Consider the following 22,559-nt stretch of genomic DNA (forward strand, 5'->3'; position numbering starts at 1 on the left):
CTCCTGTCTGAATCAAGAGCACTTCAGGGACCTCTACAGGGCAGAGCTAGAGCTTAGAGGGATCCCGAGTCCCTGAATGGGAAGTTCATTTACCAAGGAAGATGCTTACATTGGACAATGACCTGAGACGGGAATACTTGTGTTGTGTTGAGCAACCTAAATTTTAGGGTTAGAGACTTGAACAATCAAAGGCTTTTGTTTATTAGTTCAGACTTGTGATTTCTTTGGTAGTACAGTTGTCTTAAAGGAAAAAAAAGAAGAGGAAGAAGAGTAGGCTTCTATCCCATTTGCCCTTGTCAGTTTCATCTCTTGTAACTACACCCAAAGTCTTTCCTCGACACTCAAGTCTAATGTTCTCATTTGCTTCTTTGTCCTTTGGCCTCTCCCTCATGATTTATTGGTGACAACCTTGAGGCTATTTGAAACCACAGGCTTGGATGAAGAGGCAAGACCCTCTTGATGTCACCCTTTACCACATGAAGTGCTATAAACACTCTAAATCTAAACCTTATAAATCAAAAAGTCTTACTGGGCCTTCCAAATACAGAATGCTTTTTGACTTCATCTCTTTAATATTTCATAGCCATTTGGCTATGCCAATTTCATAGCCAATTTCATAACATTTGGCTTTTCCAAATTTGTAAGGTTATTTATCTTTGGGATTTCCCCCATTTCCTTCAGTTTCTGCTTCAGAACCACTTCCTTCTTACCTGAGTTCACTTCTGTTTTGTGTGGACAGCCATATACCATTACTTGGACTCCCTCTATCCACTTCTCCAGGTGAGCGGTCTGCCTTCCAATTTCTTTGAGACCATGGTTTTACCTGATAATTTGCTGACAGGGCTCTCTAGCTTGCTATGTCTGTTTCTTATTACTCAGTATCAAGGGGGTAAATATTTCTATATCAATACCTTACTTCCAGGGCCAATTTCATTATTGATCCTCATAAACCAACCACTATATCAAACAATCATATATTAATGACTTACTAATTCTTATTCAACCTACAGTCCACTGTGAGTATATACTCATTCGGGCACACAGAATTTAAGGAACTGGTTCAAGGTGACATAATTGGTAAATAATGGTCTCAAGATTTGGACCTGGCAGTCAGATTCCACAGTCTTAGCCACTTTCCTCTCAAATAATCAGCTTGAAGATATAGCCATTCAAATGTTGTATCTCTCAAGATACCTTACAGTTTGCCATCTTCAGGATTGTGTTCCATACATCAAAGCATTGTATATGTAAACCTCTTGATCATACAAATATTTATGGAGTCATAGCATGTCAGAGCATGTGCTGAGAGATTTTGTAGCATCAAAGATACAGAAACTATTTTGTTATTGGAGTATAATTGCTTTACAATATTGTGTTAGCATCTGCTGTGCAATGAAGTGAATCAGCTATATGTGTACATATATCCCCTCCCTGTTGGAGCTCCCTCCCACCCCGCCACCCCCACCCATCTAGGTCATCACAGAGCACCTGGCCCAGTTCCCTTTGCTTTACAGCAGGTTCCCGCTAGCTAGCTATCTTACACATGGTGATGTATATATGTCAACCCTAATCTCCCAGTTCGTCCCACCTTCTCTTTCCCCAGCTATGCCCACATGTTCACTCTCTACGTCTGCGTCTCTATTCCTGTGCTAGAGGTAGCTTCATCTGTGCCATCTTTCTAGATTCCACATATATAAGTTCAGTTCAGTCGCTCAGTCATGTCCGACTCTTTGTGACCCCATGAATCACAGCACGCCAGGCCTCCCTGTCCATCACCAACTTCCGGAGTTTACCCAAACTCATGTCCATCGAGTTGGTGATGCCATCCAGCCATCTCATCCTCTGTCATCCCCTTCTCCTCCTGCCCCCAATCTCTCTCAGCATCAGAGTCTTTTCCAATGAGGCAACTCTTCGCATGAGATGGCCAAAGTACTGGAGTTTCCGCTTTAGCATCAGTCCTTCCAAAGAACACCCAGGACTGATCTCCTTTAGAATGGACTGGTTGGATTTCCTTGCAGTCCAAGGGACTCTCAAGAGTCTTCTCCAACACCACAGTTCAAAAGCATCAATTCTTTGGCATTCGGCTTTCTTCACAGTCTGACTCTCACATCCATACATGACTACTTGAAAAACCGTAGCCTTGACTAGACGGACCTTTTGATGTTCAGCAGCATCTTAATTTGTAGCCTTTTTCTAACCTTGTTGTAATTTTTCTGGATAGCTAAATTGAATGTCTTATGTTGATCTCCTGGGTTTTCTGTCTCCATCTATCAATGTTCATTTATACAGAGAGGCTACAGGGTGGGCTTCCCTAGTGGCTCAGTGGTAAAGAATCTGCCTGCCAATGCAAAAGACAAGGGTTCTATCCCTGGGTTGAGAGGACCCCCTGGAGAAGGAAATTCCAATCCATTCCAGTGTTCTTGCCTGAGAAATCCCATGGATACAGGAGCCTGATGGGCTACAGTCTAAGGGGTCGCACAAGAGTCAGACACGACTTAACAACTAAACAACAATAACAACAAAGTCCAAGGGGTCGCTTTACATTTTAAGATTACTTTTGAAGATATGCAAGTGCAGGTTTGAGCCATAGATCCTCATTGGAGCTCTTTATTTCACCTGTGGAGGAATGCATACTTAAGGGCTTCCATAAAATGGGCATTCAATTCTGTAGAGGAGAACCTCCCATGAACAAACACGCTTTCCAAACCTGTTTCTTTCCCCATAACTTGAGTGCACATGGACTGCATTGGGAGAGGGTAAGGAGAGGAATGAGGGTTTCCGTCAAGGCAGTTCTGAGGTGCTCTGAACAGCAGACTGTGACGAGGAGAGTTCGCCACTGCAGGCTGACGTGTGTCAAAGTGGGAGTCATGGGCCGGTCTGCTTGGTAAACTACTCGTGATCTATGCCTGAAGCTGGGCTTCTTTTAAAAAAATTTATCTTGTTCTTTAAAAGCCCACATGTCCCACAGCCTCAGGCATACCTCAGGGATTTAGACTAATCCTGTCTTACTGTAGTCAGGTTACCTCCAGATTCTTAGCAATCACCCAATCGCTGCGCCATTGACTCACCTGTTCCTCTGATATTGAGTTAACTGTGCTAGTCTAATTGGCTCCTCGAAGTTAGTGCAGGGTGTGTCGGCAGGGTTTGAAAATGAATCGCTGACCCCAATGTGTCATGACCTCCGTGGATAGTAAATGATACCTTTGTGTCAGGCAGGTGACGAGCGTCTGTTAACCTTCCAAATCCATGTGGATTTGTACCTGACCTTAGAGTGAGAAATCAGCTGTTCACTAGCTCACTCGGCAAACCTTTTCACCTGGTGGTAATGCCAATTGGAGACTCTTACATACCATGTAATCAGTCATTTCCATGCAGCTGACATTCTAGTGATTCACTGAAAATATCATCAGGGCTCTCAGAGTACATGCTTTTTATTTATTACACAAATAACAAATTGGCTGAAGCGTTTAGACCAAATGAAGTTTTTCCACTGAAAGACAGTGAGTTCATTCTTATGGAGACATCAACGTCAAGTTTTTCCAGACTCATAGAGCACGGCTTAGAAAACTGCAGCTTCACTGCAGTGAATGTTCCCCCAGGAGCCTCAGAGTTGAAACTCACACCAGCACATATGAAGCACTTCTGTTTGCATGGAAGGTTAGACCCAGGGTCCTTCTATCAAATTGTCTCAGTGATTTATCCTTAGTGTATGCTCCTTCCATGTCCTCTAAAAGAGAACGTGCATGTGCGTGCAAACACACGTGCAAATACACGCACACAGATACACATTAAGAACTGAATTGAGAGTCGTGGGTATGTGCCATGGCTGAGGGCTTGGCCCTAAAGTGTGCTGAAGTGCCAGCATTGTGCTGTGGCCGGGTAATAACTGCTGTTTAGAAATGCCAGGATAGCATCCGATGAGAAGAGGCTGAGAAGAATACACTCTCACTGGCAGAGTGAAGAACAAACTCCTCATGAGAAAATGTAGGAGACTGTCGTAAGGGGATGAGAAGAAAAGAGGAGGATTGTTAAGACTCCACTATCTCCGTTTCTGAACTGAACTTTTGCTCACAGCAGGCAAACACAGGCTCCCTCCCACACTGAGAAGCCGTCCCCTGCCGGTGTGCAGTCTGTTAAGTAAACAAAGACTTTATACTGAGAAAGGAACATTTCTCTATTTTGGCTACGAGTTGTTATTTTTAAAGCTTTAGCCTCCAAACATTTCTCCCTCTCCTTGTTTATTTTTTCACTAGAAAGAAAAAAAAATCAGCTGCGGGACAGGAAAGCTCACTTGTAGATTAAGGCTACTTTTGGTTTAAGGCTCACTTGGGCTTGAGACCCACTCACCTTTTGGTGTAACCACCAGCTCATTCCTCCCGTGGAGCAATATATCTTTTCAAGATTCCCCTCTGCTTATGTCGAGCTCTCACGCACCCAGATTTCTACAAAGCAGAAGGCACTTTGGGAATTGTTTCCTGGATTCTTCAGGTAAAAAGGCCAGGCTCTACCCTGATATCTATGGCTCTACCTATTTATCACTATGTCTGTAGCTAAGACTTAAATATGGCCCCTGTGGTGTGCTACCTGCCATTTAGGCACTTTACATAAAAACTCATTTTTTAATGTAACTTTAACTGAGAACTTTATGACAATTGCTTCAATATTGATGTGGGTTAAATTTGGAGAAACTGTTACTCAATGTAACATACCTCTTCTGGGGAATATGCCTTGTATTGCACTCATCTTTTTCCTTATCTGTCTTGACTCTGTTTTGAATCTCTTTATTTAAAATTTATATTGAAGTAAAGTTGATATCGGAGAATACAATATTGCATTAGTTTCTGGTGTACAGCAAGTGATCCAGTTATATACATACACATATATATTCATTTTCAGATTCTTTTCCATTATAGTTTATTGCAGGATATGGAATGTAGTTATACTATACTGTGCTATACAGTCAGATCTGGTTGTTTTTTGTATGTATCTGCTAATCCCAAACTTCTAATTTATCTCATCCCCCCATCCCAATCTCTATATTAACAAGGTCCATGGTTTTCCTCCCTGTACCCTAATGTTAACACAAAGCCTCATATATAATGGGCCCTCAATAAGTCATTTTGAATGTGTCAAGACTAAACACAAGTATAGACTTTGCATGAAATGTTTGTAACAGCACAGTACTTGAAATCAAACTAAAAATCAAACGACAAAAAACTGATTAAATAAATAAAATCATTTTGTTTGGTGAAAAACCGTGCCGCTGTTAAAAACAGTTGATGAAGAACTCTAAAGTATTTCCATTAAAAGCAAAATAAAGTGCTGGACAATGTGTTTACTGTTCATGTTTTAAATTTTTATATATGTTACAAACATATGTTTGCATATGCATAAAATATCTTAGCTTCTTCCTATACCCCAAGCTCATCATGCCCCAAATTCAGTTAATGAATAACTAGATGAATGCATTCCTTTCAGGTGTATCATCTCTGCATTTAGTTTCTGTACCAATCCTATTGAAAAATATACTAATACTTTCTTTTGAAGATATTGCATGTTTTGAATCTTTGAAAGTGAAAAGTGAAAGTGAAGTCACTCAGTCATGTCCAACTCTTTGTGACCCCATGGACTGTAGCCCACCAGGCTCCTCCATCCATAGGATTTTCCAGGCAAGAGTATTGGAGGGGGTAGCCATCTCTTCCAGAGGATCTTCTTGACCCAGGGATCGAACCCAGGTTTCCCACATTGTAGGCAGACGCTTTACTGTCTGAGCTAGCAGGGAACTTCCCTTTGGGTTTGCTTATTTAATAGTTACAACTACTAATGTTAAATCCTTGACACCAAAGCTCTGTTGTACAGGGAAAATACTTAAACTTCTTATAATGATGTAAGATCTCTTTCATCTTCTTTCCTAGACTACTGCCCTATCTACTTCTCCCTCCAGATTTTCTCACACTTCCTCCTTTCCATGTTTGGGAGCTCTTCCAATGACGCTTTCATACCTCAACTCAATGAAATCCTACATTTTCTTAAAGTGTCCACTCAATGCCACCTACTCAGCATCTTTACCTGTCATCCTAGGCAACATTCATGGTTTCCACACAGCTACAGCTCATAGTTTTCATCGTTGGTCCTGAATCTCGAAATCATTTTATATACGTTTATTAATACAAATTGTATTATCTCAAGGTCATGAGCATATTGATATTAGAAGCCCTATTTTTATTCTTATTATCACAACAACTAGAATATACTAGGTGATTGATAAATATTTATTAGAAAAATATATTTATCTGAATTAAAATCATGTTTAATTATCCATAGCTTGAAGAACTTCATATTTAACATAACAAATTTGGGGACTGAACAAGACATCTTTTCTAAGAATTTGAAATGGAAGTCTTTTTATTGATGGAAAATCTTTTTTCATCTTGCCTTCTAGGATTCAAGTGAATGTTCATGCTCCATGAAGAGAATGAGCTGTGGTTTTTTGTTACAGATTTGGAACCAGTAGATTTTTTGGAATGTGAACCTTATCATGTCTTCTGGAATATTTTTGTGCTTTAATATTTTTGTCTGTGTGTGTATTAATAGGAACCAGGGAAAATGTGTGGAAGGCATGGTGGAGATCTTTGACATGTTGCTGGCTACATCGTCTCGGTTCCGTATGATGAATCTCCAGGGAGAAGAGTTTGTGTGCCTCAAATCCATCATCTTGCTTAATTCTGGTGAGTGGATCACATGGGAAAATTTAATGCCAAGTTACTGGAAGAAACATTTATTTGTATTTTTCAACCAGATACAAGGTACCTATTACAAAGGCATACTCACAAATTGAAAACAGCAACTGACGTACCTTTAAATTAGTTATCTTTTTGGCGCTAGGGATAAAGAATCTGCCTGCCAATGCAGGAGCTGCAAGAGATGCAATTTTGATTCCTCTGTCAGAAAGATCCCCTGGAGGGGGAAATGGCAATCCACTCCAGTATTGCCTGGAAAATCCCAAGGACAGAGAAGCCTAGTGGGCTAGAGTCAGTGGGGTCGCAAAGAGGCTGGCACAGGTGAGCACAGACACATCTTCTTTGTAGATGACTTATGGAGGCAAAAAAGGGCTTGCCTGGTGGCTCAGAGGTTAAAGCGTCTGCCTGGAATGCAGGAGACCCGGGTTGATCCCTGGGTCGGGAAGATCCCCTGGAGAAGGAAATGGCAACCCAGTCCAGTACTCTTGCCTGGAGAATCTCATGGAGGGAGGAGCCTGGTAGGCTACAGTCCATGGGGTCACAAAGAGTTGGACACGACTGAGCGACTTCACTTCACTATGGAGGCAAAACATGCTGATCAAATAAGATGAATGAAAGCAAAAATTCAACATTGAATCAGGTGGCCTTGTTGAAATATTAGTATCCTTCCACAGATATGAGTTTATTTATTTATTTTTTATTAAAGTGATACATGTATATGGACATAAGTCTGTTGTTAGCTGTATGTATTAGAAAGTAAGTAGAGTGGTTGACCCTATTAGGATATTGTGACCAGTTCCAAGCTTCAGATCATAAGGAAAGAGGCTTATTTGAGACAGACTATGTTCCTGGTCAAAACTGATTAGCTGAAAAATACCATTGACTCAGAGATAGAAAAACCTAATTCTAAAACCAAAGAACGTGGAATTTGGTATGTTGGTCCAGCTAAAAGAGTGGTTTTCATTTGATCCATGGTATCCAATTCAACTGTCCTTTCCTATTTATTCATCTGAGAAATCTTAGCTGAGAGTGGCATCCTTTTTTTTTTTTTTTTTTTTTTTTTGCTAGTGAGGTTGGCTGTTGCATGAGTCACTCCAGGTCATCCAGATGGAAACTATGGTTCAGCCTGAATTAGCGCCCTGACTCGTCCCAGCCTCTTCAGCAGTCAAATCTAAGCACTTGATCTCCAGCCTATAACACCTGATGCTTGACAATGGGGCATCAGGTGCACGGTTTAGATGCCCTAAACCTTGACCTTAGCCCCCCAACCCCAGGCCCACCTCCTGCTGGAGACCTTATTCTCACACAGAAATCACAGCTGCCTTGAAGCCCTGGGCCTGATTTTAGATTTAGCTTCTTACACCCTTCGATACGGTCTCAAGTTTCCTAGTAGCTGAACTAGGGTCTTTGTTGATCCCCATTTGGGGAGAATTGGCACCTGCTTGTCTTTTGAGGTGTTTTGCTGATGAATGTCAATCCCTTCCCACCTCCCCTGACAATTTTCCACTTCTCCCCACCAGTGCTTGTAACCTGTATTACTTAATGGTTCTGCTAGTAATCATTCTCCCTTATCAACTGATAAATGGAAATCTGTACCGTTACCCTGGGCAAGGACTGAATTGCAGGATGAAGTTGCGTGAAAAATAATGGCGTCTCTACTAAGGAAGTGATTACCGCGCCATTCAAGTTTCAGGTTCCACTCGCGTGCATTGTGCTTTTCATTTGAGTCGTTTGTCCTGTTGGTTGAAGGGTCCAGAGCCCACAATGGCTCTTTATTGGAGAAGAGTTCTGGGAGCAGTGCCACTCGGCTGCACCGTGCCAGGTCCCGAACCTGCTCCTTCTTCGCTGGAGGGCTGGCACCGCCGTCGGCTCTCGTGTGGACAATCTGTTAATTTCAGGGAAGGCAGGCCTATAAAGTTCTGGGACTTTTTTGCCTGCTTTTACCAGGAAATAATACCCTGGACAGGAAGTGAAATTAGCCAGAGTGATATAATCAATGGAAGTAGATGCTCTGACCTTGGTGATCAAAAATATTTCCTTTAGGTACGTATCTTATTTTCCTGCATTACTGGTCTGTGCCTGTGAGAGGGTGTATTTTTTTTTCATATTATATAATAGAAAAGGGGGAACTTTTGCCATCAAAATATTGGATTTATAAGCCTGAGTCTTTTAAATCCCAGAGGGAAAAACTTTTAGCCCTCACAAGAAAGTCTTTTATGAAAAGACTGGCACTGGCATCTCAAAAACAGTACTTCTTGCCACAGAATTTGGACCTTCACCTGCTGCCTCCTGACACCAGTTAAACTTGCCGGCTCCATTCTTGTTCCTTCACCTCTTTCTCAGGATATTCCGTGAGCTGCCTTGCACCGGGAGGGCTGGAATGCTGTTTTGGAGAAACAAGGCACCATCTCAGTGACAGTTTATAGTTGTCTTTTTTTGTGAGATGCCAGTAGCTCTTCTTTTCTCAAGAGCAGTACTGCTGGCTCATGGGCTGTAGCAAAACAGAAGCTGTCTCTCAACCTGGGAAAAGTGAAATCATTCTTTCCACCCCCAAAGTGATTTCTGTTTTGGAAAAGTGGATCTGCCTGCTGAGCACAGCTCCCGACGTCTCATATTGTTCCTGAAAAAAAAAAAAACAGAATCGAAAAGGACTTGACTCCAAAACACAGTGGTGTGGCGCTCCGGGCCTTTTTCAGAGCAGTGACTAGTGATATGAGGGTCACCACAATCAACACCTTTTTCCAACCACTGGAGGTATGGACTTTTCTTAAAACCCAACCAAGCCATAGCTCTGATCAGGGGCCATTCTTCACCTGTTCTGAGACAAACTACAAAGTGGCGCTAATTCCTGGACTCTCTGACAGAAGGCAAGCTAGAAATGATTCAGGAGAACTTGCTAGAAGATGCTTTCCTGATACTTGGGAAACAAAACCTCAGTGTGTAGAGAAACCTGGTGTTTCGTGTTGAGCCCCTGTCACTAAAGTCTGAGGAGGGTGTGTTTACATTGGCCTTGACTTTGGCACAGAGACACATGGGGAGTTGAATGGTTGTTATGAGGACCTGCTAGGAATGTGTTTCTGGAAGCCTTGAGGAGGTCTCCCAGGTGCCAACGTTTCCATGGGAAGGCCTCTTCACAGCTATTTGGGAGTGGGAGATTTTCATCTTTTCTGCGACAGAAGAATTTATTCCTTTGCTTGCAAAAGTCTCCAGTCATCCACAGGACAAGCACTGTTTTTCCACCCTCCACCAAAGGACAGAGGCCTCCCTGGTTAATCTGAAGATGTCTTTGCCCAATCAGTACTAGCATCAAGGGATTCTGAGAGCTGGCTGGACAGGGTTCAAGGTAGGACAAATGCAAACAGGGCAGATGAACTCAGAGTAAAAGGCTGTTAAGGGCGCAGCAGTGGAAGAGGAGGACGGAGCTAGAGCTACAGGGGGAGGAGGTTCTGGGCCCATTTACAGTATTCCTGCTATCCAATGGGACTTTAGTTCTTCTTTCTAATTCCAGTATTTCAAATTCTTCAAGCCCAATTCAGATCTCACCTCATTTAGGAAATCTTGCTATGACCCCATCCGTAATGAGTTTTTCTTCTCTAGACTGTTTTAGTTCTTAAAGCTAATACCTCACACTCTAGCATTTAGTCAGTTGGTTGGCTGATTTCATTCACTGATTCAGTCATTTCATTCATTTATTCAAGAACTCATCAGTGATGGAATTCCCGCTGTGAACTTTACACCAAGTATACGAAGATGTATAGAGCTTCTCTGGTAGCTCAGTTGGTAAAGGATCTGCCTGCAATGCCTGAGATGGGGTTTGATTCCCTGGGTTGGGAAGATCCCCTAGAAGAGGGAAGGGCAACCCACTCCAGTGTTCTTGCCTGGAGAATCCCACGGACAGAGGAGCCTGGTGGGCCACAAGAGTTGGACAGGACTTAGCAGCTACACCACCACCAAAAGAAAATGAATGACATGTTTTTTTTGGTTTTGGTTTTCCAGTTTTTTTTTTAAACCCAGGTGGAGTCTTTACTCATGTGTCCTAATTTCTCTGTAAACCATTAATGCTTTTTTGTATTCCTCAGAGCCTGTGAACTGCCAACAAGTGTTATGCCATCTAGTCACTTAATGGATGCTTGTTTGTTGGGCGTGACCAGAGGCACCTAAAAAGTTCCCATTTTTCCTGTGCTGTGCCCACCATGGTGAAACATGTCATCCTTTTCAGTTTATTAAAGATCTAGATAATGGGGAAAATAATGTCTGTCTCCTGAGGTTATTGTGAGATCTGGGGGAAACTGTGTATAAAATGTGTAATGCAGGGACTCCCCTGGTGGTCTGGGAGTTGAGAGTCCACCTCCCAATGCAGGGGATACAGGTTCGATCCCTGGTGGGGGAACTAGGACTCCACATGCTGCAGAGCAGCTAAGTCCATGCCACAACTAGAGAAGCCCGTGTGCAGCAGCGAAGACCCAGCACAGCCTAAACAAACAGAAAGTGTGTGATCACTTCCTGGAACATAGTAGGTCTTCAGTCAGTGACAATTGTCATCATCACTTATGAGACTCTCTGACTTAAAAGGAGTCAGCTCATGCCCCTTTTCAACATAATTAAGTACTTTGGGGCTTCCCAGGTGGCACCAGTGGTAAAGAACCCACCTGCCAATGCAGGAGACATAAGAAACAAGAATTCGATCCCTGGGTTGGGAAGATCCCTTGGATGAGGGCTTGGCCAACCACTCCAGTATTGTTGCCTAGAGAATCCCATGGGTAGAGGTGCCTGGTGGGCTACAGTCCATAGTGTTGCGAAGAGACGCAAGTGAAGTGACTTAGTATGCAGAAGTGCTTTTAGTTTAAAAGCCTCCCTCTCACTAGGCTTAAAAAAATATGCAAGGACAGGAGGGTAATGACAATAGAGTTTGCAGCTGTTCTGAGGCTTTGTTAATTGTGCTATTTAATTTTATTTAGAGAAATTTTAGAGCAAGATTTATCTGATAGATAATAATGAATTGTTATTTAATTTTGGCTAACCTTAATGAAAACTGGTGGTGTCCCTATTCCCTATCGGTTGACTGCTTCTTTGCATCCTCTCTCCCCACATATGTAATCTTCACAAAGCCTTCAGAACCCGCTCCCATTCAGAATACCACCTTTTTAGGGAATTTTTCAAGACTTGGAAAAATTCAAGAGTCAAAGCTCAATATGTATAAATCTACAGTCCCTGATAAATGTTGGATTTGGCTTTCAAATTCAATTTAATAATTATTTCTATCCATTTTCTTAACTTTCTTCTGACCACCATTCTTTATATGTCTCAATAATTCTGAAGAGCCTCACCTACTTTGCTCCCTGGTAACTTTATCCAGCTGGCTCCCTGGAGAGCCTGTCAGACCCCTGACTCCAGCTCCTCTGCCTTCTCTGTGTTATAGTGAATCTCTTTTCCTCTCCTGATGCACAAACTAACTCTTGTTACTCCAATTCTGTGTCTGCTGGATCCCCATGGTATCTTTGGCAGGCCTGTTGGTTACTCCTGGCCAATCTCCTGCTGTAGAAACATACCCTTGATTACCTGCTCATACAAAACTGATCTTCAGACATTTCTCTTTCAATTGATGGAATATTAGAGAGCAGAAAAGAGTCAAAACCATAGGGACTTAAAACCCAAAGTGAAAAATTAAAGGAAAGTGAAAAAGCCAAAAAGGAAGAATTATGACAACATCTCTAAAGTGTGTATCTTGGTGTTCATCTAAAAAAAAGGATGTGGAATATCACCCAAATGCATATATGGTAAGCATAAACATAAGAATGGTACCAGCTCTTGTGTGTCACTCAGTTCTTTGTTAATATGGCACATCTTGTTGTCTTGATGACGTTATGAAACATCTGGTGCTGAAGTTGATGACATTTGCTTTGTGTATGTTCACCAGAGGCTGCGCTCTGCTCAAAGAAGCATTCATAATCATGATTAATTACAACAGGCTCCCATCACAAAGAATACTTCCCCTTTCCAGACCCGAATACTTTGCACTCCTTCTGTGAATTATTAGACATTAGGACACTTAAGAAACATACTGACTGTAAATATTAAGGATCATTATTTCTTAACTGTTAAAGTTCTCCGATAGGAACAAGCCTTGGAATCTCATATAGACGCATTGTCAGATACGCCCATTGCTGTCACAGTGGAGAAGATTTGATTGTATTGTCTCTTGAGTTCTTTGTAATGTGAAACTTCCTGTCCAGGGAGCCCGCCTATTGTCTTGTCATAATTTTGAGATAAATGGCTCTTTATAGTTATTAAGTTGTTCACCGTCTTCTTGCTGGCTGATGGATTCTGTTGGCAGTAGATTCAACTCTTGAGCCTTTCCTTGCTCCCACCTTCTGGTGTGGCCTTAAGCCTCATGGTCTCGGTTAATTTCTTTTTTTTTTACACTGTTTATTTTTATTTATTTATTTGGCTGCACAAGGCCTTAGTTGCAGCCTGCAAGATCTTCAGCATGCGGATGCTTAGTTGCAACATGTAGGATCTGATCAGGGATGGAACCTGGGTCCCCTACATTGGGAGCATGAGTCTTAACCACTGGACCAGCAGGGAAGTCCCTGCCTGCATTAATTTCTCGAACACTTTGTGTGCCATGGACTTTGTCTTAGAAAGGCTAGTCATTCAAGAGAAGCAACGCTGCCACTTAGCAGATAAAGGAAAGCCGCTTCCCTGAGACATATCTATACAATGGAAATAATGATACTAACAGACAGGAGTGCTGTGACTATTGAAACTATGCCTGCCTGGCACATCTTAGGTCAGTTTGTAGACTCTCCAAATACAAAAACTCTAACCGTGTTGTTCTTCAGCTTAGTCGTTCAGTTGTGCCTGACTGTTTGCAACCCCATGGACTGCAGCATACCAAGCTTCCGTGTCCATCACCAATGCCTGGTGCAAGCTCAGACTCATGTCCACCGAGTTGGTGATGCCATCCAACCATCTCATCCTCCCTTTTTCCCTTCTCCTCCTGCATTCAATCTTTCTCAGCATAAGGGTCTTTTCAAATGAGTCAGTACTTCACATCCTGTGGCCAAAGTGTTGGAGCTTCAGCTTCAGCATCAGTCCTTCCAATGACTATTCAGGACTGATTTTCTTCAGGATTGACTGGTTGGATCTCCTTGCAGTCCAAGGGACTCTCAAGAGTCTTCTCCAACACCACTGTTCAAAAGCATCAGTTCTACAGTGCTCAGCTTTCTTTATGGTCCAACTTTCACATCCATACATGACTACTGGAAAAACCCTACCTTTGACTACATGGACCTTTGTTGTCAAAGTAATGTCTTTGCTTTTTAATATGCTGTCTAGGCTGGTCATAGCTTTTCTTCCAAGGAGCAAGTGTCTTTTAATTTCATGACTCAGTCACCATCTGCAGTGATTTTGGAGCCCAAGAAAATAGTCTGTCATTGTTTCCATTTTTTTTCTCCATGAAGTGATGGGACCAAATGCCATGATCTTAGTTTTTTAAATGTTGAGTTTTAAGTCAGCTTTTTCACTCTCCTCTTTTACTTTCATCAGGAGACTCTTCACTTCCTCTTCACTTTCTGCTATAAGGGTGGTATAATCTGCATATCTGAGGCTATGGATATTTCTTCTGGCAATCTTGATTCCACCTTGTGCTTCATCCAGCCTGGCATTTTGCATGATGTATTCTGCATATAAGTTAAAGAAGCAGGGTGACAATATACATCTTGACGCACTCCTTTTCTGATTTGGAACCAGTCTGTTGTTCCACATCCAGTTCTAACTGTTGCTTCTTGACCTGCATACAGATTTTTCCGGAGGCACATAAGGTGGTCTGGTATTCCCATCTCTTGAAGAATTTTCCACAGTTTGTTGTGATCCACACAGTCAAAGGCTTTGGCATAGTCAATGAAGTAGAAATAGATGTTCTTCTGGAGTTCTTTTGCTTTTTCTATAATCCTACAGATGTTAGCAATTTGATCTCTGGTTCCTCTGCCTTATCTAAATCCAGCTTGAACATCTGGAAGTTCTCAGTTCATGTACTGTTGAAGCCTGGCTTGGAGAATTTTGAGCATTACTTTGCTACCATGTGAGATGAGTGCAATTGTGTGGTAGTTTGAGCATTCTTTGGCATTGCTTTTCTTTGAGATTGGAATGAAAACTGACTTTTTTCAGTCCTGTGGCCACTGCTGATTTTTCCAAATTTGCTGGCATATTGAGTGCAGCACTTTCATAGTATGATCTTTTAGGATTTGAAACAGCTCAACTGGAATTCCATCACCTCCACTAGCGTTGTTTGTAGTGATGCTTCCTAAGGTCTACTTGACTTTACATTCCAGGATGTCTGACTTTAGGTGAGTGATCACACCATCTTGCTTATCTAGGTCATTAAGATATTTTTTGTATATTTGTGCTGTGTTTTCTTGTCACCTCTTCTTAATATCTTCTACTTCTGTTAGGACCATACCATTTCTGTCCTTTATTGTGCCCATCTTTTCATGAAATGTTCCCTTGGTATCTCTAGTGGCACACAATTTTAAAAGGCTAAGAGGCAGTTTAGTACCTTTGAGAATCCACCTTTAATTCTCAGAGGTGTGTGGAAATTAGTTTGAAAACTACTGCTATAGGTGAAAAATGTTACCTGATTAAACTGGTTCTCTAGTATATTTTAAAATGAACCATTTTGCAAACCATGAGGGAAACTGCTCAAAAGGGTGCTCAGCCCTGGGGTCAGGGATTGTGGGCCTGTGTTTCACACACTGGTTTGGGCAGGGGACACAGGCAGTTAACAGATCATTTCCATGTCAGGAGAAAAGGGGATGTCATGATGAAAGGAAGCAGAATGATACAGACAGCAGGGTCCTTACCTGAGGAAAGGAGTCTTCAGCTTTTGCTTGAGTTTGACTTGGCTAGAGGCAGAAGAAAGGCGTCGGGGGTGGGGGGAGTTCTGGCTGCATCATTAAACTAACATGAAACCACTGGACTGCTCTTCCCTGGTTGCCTCAACTATAAAATATATATAATAATTCCAGGAGCTTCCCTGGAGGTCCAGTGGCTAAGACCCTGCACTCCCAATGCAAAGGGCCCAGGTTCAAGCCCTGGTCAGAGACCTAGATCCTTCATGCTGCAACTGAGAGTTAGTATGCTGCAACTAAGACCCAGTGCAGCCAAATAAATAAATATTTTTTTAAAAGGCATAGTAATTCTAAGCAGTCCTATTAACCCTATAGGTTTGTTATGATGTAACAAGATAGCTTTAAAACATGAGCTAATATCATCATTACTAATATTATCTGTTACTTTTAATAAGGAAAATATTATGTAACCTAATACTGTACAGCGATTTTGGTGTTAAGGATCTCCCTGTTCTAATCATAGGATGAGAATTACACTCAGGCCCTATATTTGGAAGGGCCTTAAGTGTCCTCTGTCTGCCCTCATGCCTGGAACACTGAACTGTAAATCTAAAAGTGTGTCAACACTTGAACTGAGGGAAACCATGAGGAAACAACAGTAAGCCCCCACTAATTTACTGAGCTCAGAGGGAAAATGCAATATTGTTTTTTAATGGAGTTTTCTTTCCTTACATGTTACTCACTGAACAAGTAAAAGCCAAAATGGAATATGTATGTTTCCTTAAATCTTTTCATGGAAATCCAGACTGCAAAGTTTTCAGTCTAAACCAGACATCCCTACACTTAGTTGGAAGACCTACCTCTGGGCCTTGGCTTTCATGCATGGGCCCATGGTTACATCCACCTGCTTCCCTTGGTTTGAAAGAAAGACGGAAAAACAAACTCTCTGCCTCTTCTTTGGAGTCCTGGTCCTTGAACACTGCATCAGCCTCAGCTTTCTTCAGTGATTTCCTGCAGGGAGTGGATGGCTACTCTTTCCTGCAGGGAGTGGATGGCTACTCTTTCCTGCAGGGAGTGGATGGCTACTCTTTCCTGCAGGGAGTGGATGGCTACTCTTGCCTGCAGGGAGTGGATGGCTGCTCTTTCCTGCAGGGAGTGGATGGCTACTCTTTCCTGCAGGGAGTGGATGGCTACTCTTTCCTGGAGGGAGTGGATGGCTACTCTTTCCTGCAGGGAGTGGATGGCTGCTCTTTCCTGCAGGGAGTGGATGGCTACTCTTTCCTGCAGGGAGTGGATGGCTGCTCTTTCCTGCAGGGAGTGGATGGCTGCTCTTTCCTGCAGGGAGTGGATGGCTACTCTTTCCTGCAGGGAGTGGATGGCTACTCTTTCCTGCAGGGAGTGGATGGCTGCTCTTTCCTGCAGGGAGTGGATGGCTACTCTTGCCTGCAGGGAGTGGATGGCTGCTCTTTCCTGCAGGGAGTGGATGGCTGCTCTTTCCTGCAGGGAGTGGATGGCTACTCTTTCTTGCAGGGAGTGGATGGCTACTCTTTCCTGCAGGGAGTGGATGGCTACTCTTTCCTGCAGGGAGTGGATGGCTGCTCTTTCTTGCAGGGAGTGGATGGCTGCTCTTTCCTGCAGGGAGTGGATGGCTACTCTTTCCTGGAGGGAGTGGATGGCTACTCTTTCCTGGAGGGAGTGGATGGCTACTCTTTCCTGGAGGGAGTGGATGGCTGCTCTTTCTTGCAGGGAGTGGATGGCTACTCTTGCCTGCAGGGAGTGGATGGCTACTCTTTCCTGCAGGGAGTGGATGGCTACTCTTTCCTGGAGGGAGTGGATGGCTACTCTTTCCTGCAGGGAGTGGATGGCTACTCTTTCCTGCAGGGAGTGGATGGCTACTCTTTCCTGTAGGGAGTGGATGGCTGCTCTTTCTTGCAGGGAGTGGATGGCTGCTCTTTCCTGCAGGGAGTGGATGGCTGCTTTTGTATGTTGGGGTAGCTTGAGGGTTGCCTCAGTTCTAATTTCTCTGAGTTTTTAACTTTATATCTACTTTTCTTTCCGTTTTTCTTCTAATGAAAGAAAGACAGAGATCTCCTGGAGATGGAAATGGCAACCAACTCTACTATTCTTGCCTAGGGAATTCCATGGACAGAGGAGCATGGCAGGCTACAGTACACGGGCTCCCAAGGAGTCATACATGGCTGAGCGACTAACATGTTCACTTTCATTGATTTGTAAGCTACTATATATTAGGGTCTGCCCAGATGGCGCTAGTGGTAAACAATCTGCCTGTCAATGCAGTGGTTTTGATTCCTGGGTTGGGAAGATCCTTTGGAGGAGGGCATGGCAACTCATTCCAGTATTTTTGCCTGGACAATCTCATAGACAGAGGAGCCTGACAGGCTATAGTCCTTAGGGTCGCACAGAGGCGCAGAGTCAGAAACAACTGAAGTGACTTAGCACCACACATATACTAGCTTGCATTTCTCTGGTAGATAAGCGGTAAAGAAGCTTCCTGCCAATGCAGGAAATGAAAGACCGATCCGTGGGTGAGGAAGATCCTTTTAGTTCAGTTCAGCCTCTGAAGCATGTCTGACTCTTTGCAAGCCGGTGGACTGTAGGACACCAGGCTTCCCTGCCCATCACCAACTCCCAGAGCTTGCGCAAACTCATGTCCATTGAGTCAGTGATGCCATCCAGCCATCTCTTCCTCTCTTGTCCCCTTATCCTTCTGCCTTCAGTCTTTCCCAGCATCAGGGTCTTTTCCATTAAGTCAGTTCTTTACACCCCATGGCCAAAGTGTAGGAACTTCAGCTTCAGCATCAGTCCTTCCAATGAATATTCAGGACTGATTTTCTTCAGGATTGACTGGTTGGATCTCCTTGCAGTCCAAGGAACTCTCAAGAGTCTTCTGCAACACCACAGTTCAAAAGCATCAATTCTACAGTGCCCAGCTTTCTTTATGGTCCAACTTTCACTTCCATACATGACTACTGGAGAAACCCTAGTTTTGACGAGATGGACCTTTGTTGGCAAGGTAATGTCTTTGCTTTTTAATATGCTGTCTAAGTTGGTCATAGCTTTTCTTCCAAGGAGCAAGCTTCTTTTAGTTTCATGGCTGTGATCACCATCTGCAGTGATTTTGCAGCCCAAGAAAATAAAGTCTATTACTGTTTCCACTGTTTCCTCATATATTTGCCATGAAGTGATGGGACCAGATGCCATGATCTTAGTTTTTTGAATGTTGAGTTTAAGCCACCTTTTTCACTCTCATCAAGAGGCTCTTTAGTTCTTCTTCACTTTCTGACATAAGGGTGGTGTCATCTGCATATCTGAAGTTACTGATATTTCTCCCAGCAATCTTGATTCTAGCTTGTGCTTCATCCAACCTGGCATTTCACATGATGTACTCTGCATATGAGTTAAATAAGCAGGGTGACAATATACAGCCTTGATGTACTCCTTTCCCTATTTTGGAACCAGTCTGTTGTATGATGTCCAGTTCTAGCTGTTGCTTCTTGACTTGTATAAAGATTTCTCATGAGGCAGGTAAGGTGGTCTGATATTCCCATCTCTAAGAATTTTCCACTGTGATCCATACAGTCAAAGGCTTTGGCATGCTCAATAAAGCAGAAATAGATGTTTTTGTAGACCTTTCTTGCTTTTTCTCTGATCCAACAGATGTTGACAATTTGATCTCTGGTTCCTCTGCCTTATCTAAATCCAGCTTGAACATCTGAAAGTTCACAGTTCACATACTTGTTGAAGCCTGGGTTGGAGAATTTTGAGCATTACTTTGCTACCATGTGCGATGAGTGTAACTGTGTGGTAGTTTGAGCATTCTTTGGCATTGCCTTTCTTTGGGATTGGAATGAAAACTGACCTTTTCCAGTCCTGTGGCCACTGCTGAGTTTTCCAAATTTGCTGGCATATTGAGTGCAGCACTTTCACAGCATCATCTTTTAGGATTTGAAATAGCTCAGCTGGAATTCTATCACCTCTGCTAGCTTTCTGAGTAGTGATGCTTCCTAAGGCCCACTTGACATTACATTCCAGGATGTCTGACTTTAGGTGAATGATCACACCATCGTGGTTATCTGGGTCATGAAGATCTTTTTCGTACAGTTCTTCTGTGTATTCTTGCCACCTCTTCTTAATCTTCTACTTCTGTTAGGTCCATACCATTTCTGTCCTTTATTGAGCCCATCTTTGCATGACATGTTCCCTTGGTACCTCTAATTTTCTTGGTGAGATTTCTAGTCTTTCCCATTCTGTTGTTTTCCACTATTTCTTTGCATTGATTGCTGAGGAAGGCTTTCTTATTTCTGCTTGCTATTCTTTGGAACTCTGCATTCAGATGGGTAGGTATATCTTTCCTTTTTACCTTTGCCGTTAGCTTCTCTTCTTTTCTTGGCTATTTGTAAGGCCTCCTCAGACAATCCGTTTGCCTTTTTGCCTTTCTTTTTCTTGGGGATGGTCTTGATCCCTGTCTCCTGTACAGTGTTATGAACCTCTGTCCATAGTTCTTCAGGCACTCTGTCTATCAGATCTAATCCCTTGAATCTATTTATCACTTCCACTGTATAATTGGAAGGGATTTTATTTAGGTCATAACTGAATGGTCTAGTGGTTTTCCCTACTTTCTTCAAGTTGGTATTTGACCATAAGGGGTTCATGACCTAAGCCACAGTCAGCTCCCTATCTTGTTTTTGCTAACTGTATAGAGCTTCTCCATCATTGGCCGCAAAGAATATGATCAATCTGATTTCGGTGTTGACCATCTGGTGATGTCCATGTGTAGAGTCTTCTCTTGTGTTGTTGGAAGAGGGTGTTCGCTATAACCAGTGTGTTCTCTTGGCAAAACTCTGTTAGCCTTCCCTGCTTCATTTTGTACTCCAAGGCCAAACTTCCCTGTTATTCCAGGTGCCTCTTGACTTCCTACTTTCTCATTCCAGTCCTCTATGGTGAAAAGGACATCTTTTTCGGTATTAGTTCTGGAAGGTCTTGTAGATCTTCATAGAACCATTCAGCTTCTTTGGCATTAGTAAAAGAGTATACGGTTCATTAAATCTTTTCATACATATTGCCTACTGCCCCGAAAGCTTTATTAAATTACACATATGCAGAGTACATCATGAGAAACGCTGGACTGGAAGACACACAAGTTGGAATCAAGATTGCCAGGAGAAATATCAATAACCTCAGATATGCATATGACACCACCCTTATGGCAGAAAGGGAAGAGGAACTAAAAAGCCTCTTGATGAAAGTGAAAGTGGAGAGTGAAAAAGTTGGCCTAAAGCTCAGCATTCAGAAAACAAAGATCATGGCATCCGGTCCCATCACTTCATGGGAAATAGATGGGGAAACAGTGGAAACAGTGTCAGACTTTATTTCTGGGGGCTCCAAAATCACTGCAGATGGTGATTGCAGCCATGAAATTAAAAGACGCTTACTCCTTGGAAGAAAAGTTATGACCAACCTAGATAGTATATTCAAAAGCAGAGACATTACTTTGCTGACTAAGGTTCGTCTAGTCAAGGCTATGGTTTTTCCAGTGGTCATGTATGGATGTGAGAGTTGGACTGTGAAGGCTGAGCGCCGAAGAACTGATGTTTTTGAACTGTGGTGTTGGAGAAGACTCTTGAGAGTCCCTTGGACTGCAAGGAAATCCAACCAGTCCATTCTGAAGGAGATCAGCCCTGGGATTTCTTTGGAAGGAATGATGCTAAAGCTGAAACTCCAGTACTTTGGCCACCTCATGCGAAGAGTTGACTCATTGGAAAAGACTCTGATGCTGGGAGGAACTGGGGCAGGAGGAGAAGGGGACGACCCAGGATGAGATGGCTGGATGGCATCACTGACTCGATGGACATGAGTCTGAGTGAACTCCGGGAGTTGGTGATGGACAGGGAGGCCTGGCGTGCTGTGATTCATGGGGTCACAAAGAGTCAGACACGACTGAGCGACTGAACTGAACTGAACCTTATCATGTACGCAGAAGACAGAAATGGGGTATCTCCTGGAACAGCAAAGACAGTAGACAGCTTCCTCCCCCCAAGCTACTGCCCTCAGCTGTGAAGACCCCCAGGCAGGAGTTTCTACACAGAGCATATTGCTGCTACTGCTAAGTCGCTTCAGTTGTGTCCAACTCTGTGCGACCCCATAGACGGCAGCCCACCAGGCTCCCCCATCCCTGGGATTCTCTAAGCAATAACATTGGGTTGCCATTTCCTTCTCCAATGCATGAAAATGAAAAGTGAAAGTGAAGTCGCTCAGTTGTGTCCGACTCTGAGTGACCCCGTGGACTGCAGCCCACCAGGCTCCTCCATCCATGGGATTTTCCAGGCAAGAGCACTGGAGTGGGTTGCCATTGCCTTCTCCATACTGAGCATATTATAAACATCATATTGAAACGTCATATTGGAAACACCCCAAGCTCACTCTTTTTGAAGCAATTTATTGTTTCAGAGAATGTTGTCATATTTTATGATCTATTGTGTATGTAGTTGTTATGTCATTTTTCAATTTTATGACTTGCACAGACACTATGCTGGTGAACTGCTCTTATTCCAGGCAATCAGGATGCACAGAGGGCTGGCATTGAGTTTCTTACCTTCTGTCTTTGATCCCTTTGCCACTGTTTTTATTGAGGGATATTTACAAATAGAAAGCCAAGAGGTTGAATGGCTGTAAGTTTAACCTCCCTTTAAAATCTCATCTCTGGAAGGAGAACCTGGCTCTCCCAAAGATTTCATGTGCTCTGGGTTCTGGGTTGGTGTGATTGACATGACCTTTCCTCGTCAATAACCAGCTTGGATGAACAGCTTACCATGTGACCCCATGGCTGCTCTTTACTTAGTTGCTCAATTGTGTCTGACTCTTTGCAACTCCATGGGCTATAGCCTGCCAGGCTCCTCTGTCTATGGAGATTTTCCAAGTAAGAATACAGAGTGGGTTTCCATGCCCTCCT

The 22,559-nt window shown here is 43.0% G+C and overlaps 1 protein-coding gene across 2 annotated transcripts in view; it reads left to right on the forward strand.

Moving 5' to 3' along the window:
• The window catches only part of ESR1 (estrogen receptor 1), a 401,644-nt gene that overhangs the window by 355,896 nt on the left and 23,189 nt on the right, over nucleotides 1-22,559 (forward strand). For both annotated transcript variants that reach the window (XM_069598740.1, XM_069598739.1), the window contains exon 7: nucleotides 6,595-6,728. In XM_069598740.1, coding sequence (XP_069454841.1) covers nucleotides 6,595-6,728 — 134 coding nt within the window. The remainder of the gene's footprint in view (nucleotides 1-6,594; nucleotides 6,729-22,559) is intronic.

The sequence above is a fragment of the Ovis canadensis genome, chromosome 8, assembly GCF_042477335.2.
Source record: "Ovis canadensis isolate MfBH-ARS-UI-01 breed Bighorn chromosome 8, ARS-UI_OviCan_v2, whole genome shotgun sequence".
NCBI classification, from domain to species: domain Eukaryota; kingdom Metazoa; phylum Chordata; class Mammalia; order Artiodactyla; family Bovidae; genus Ovis; species Ovis canadensis.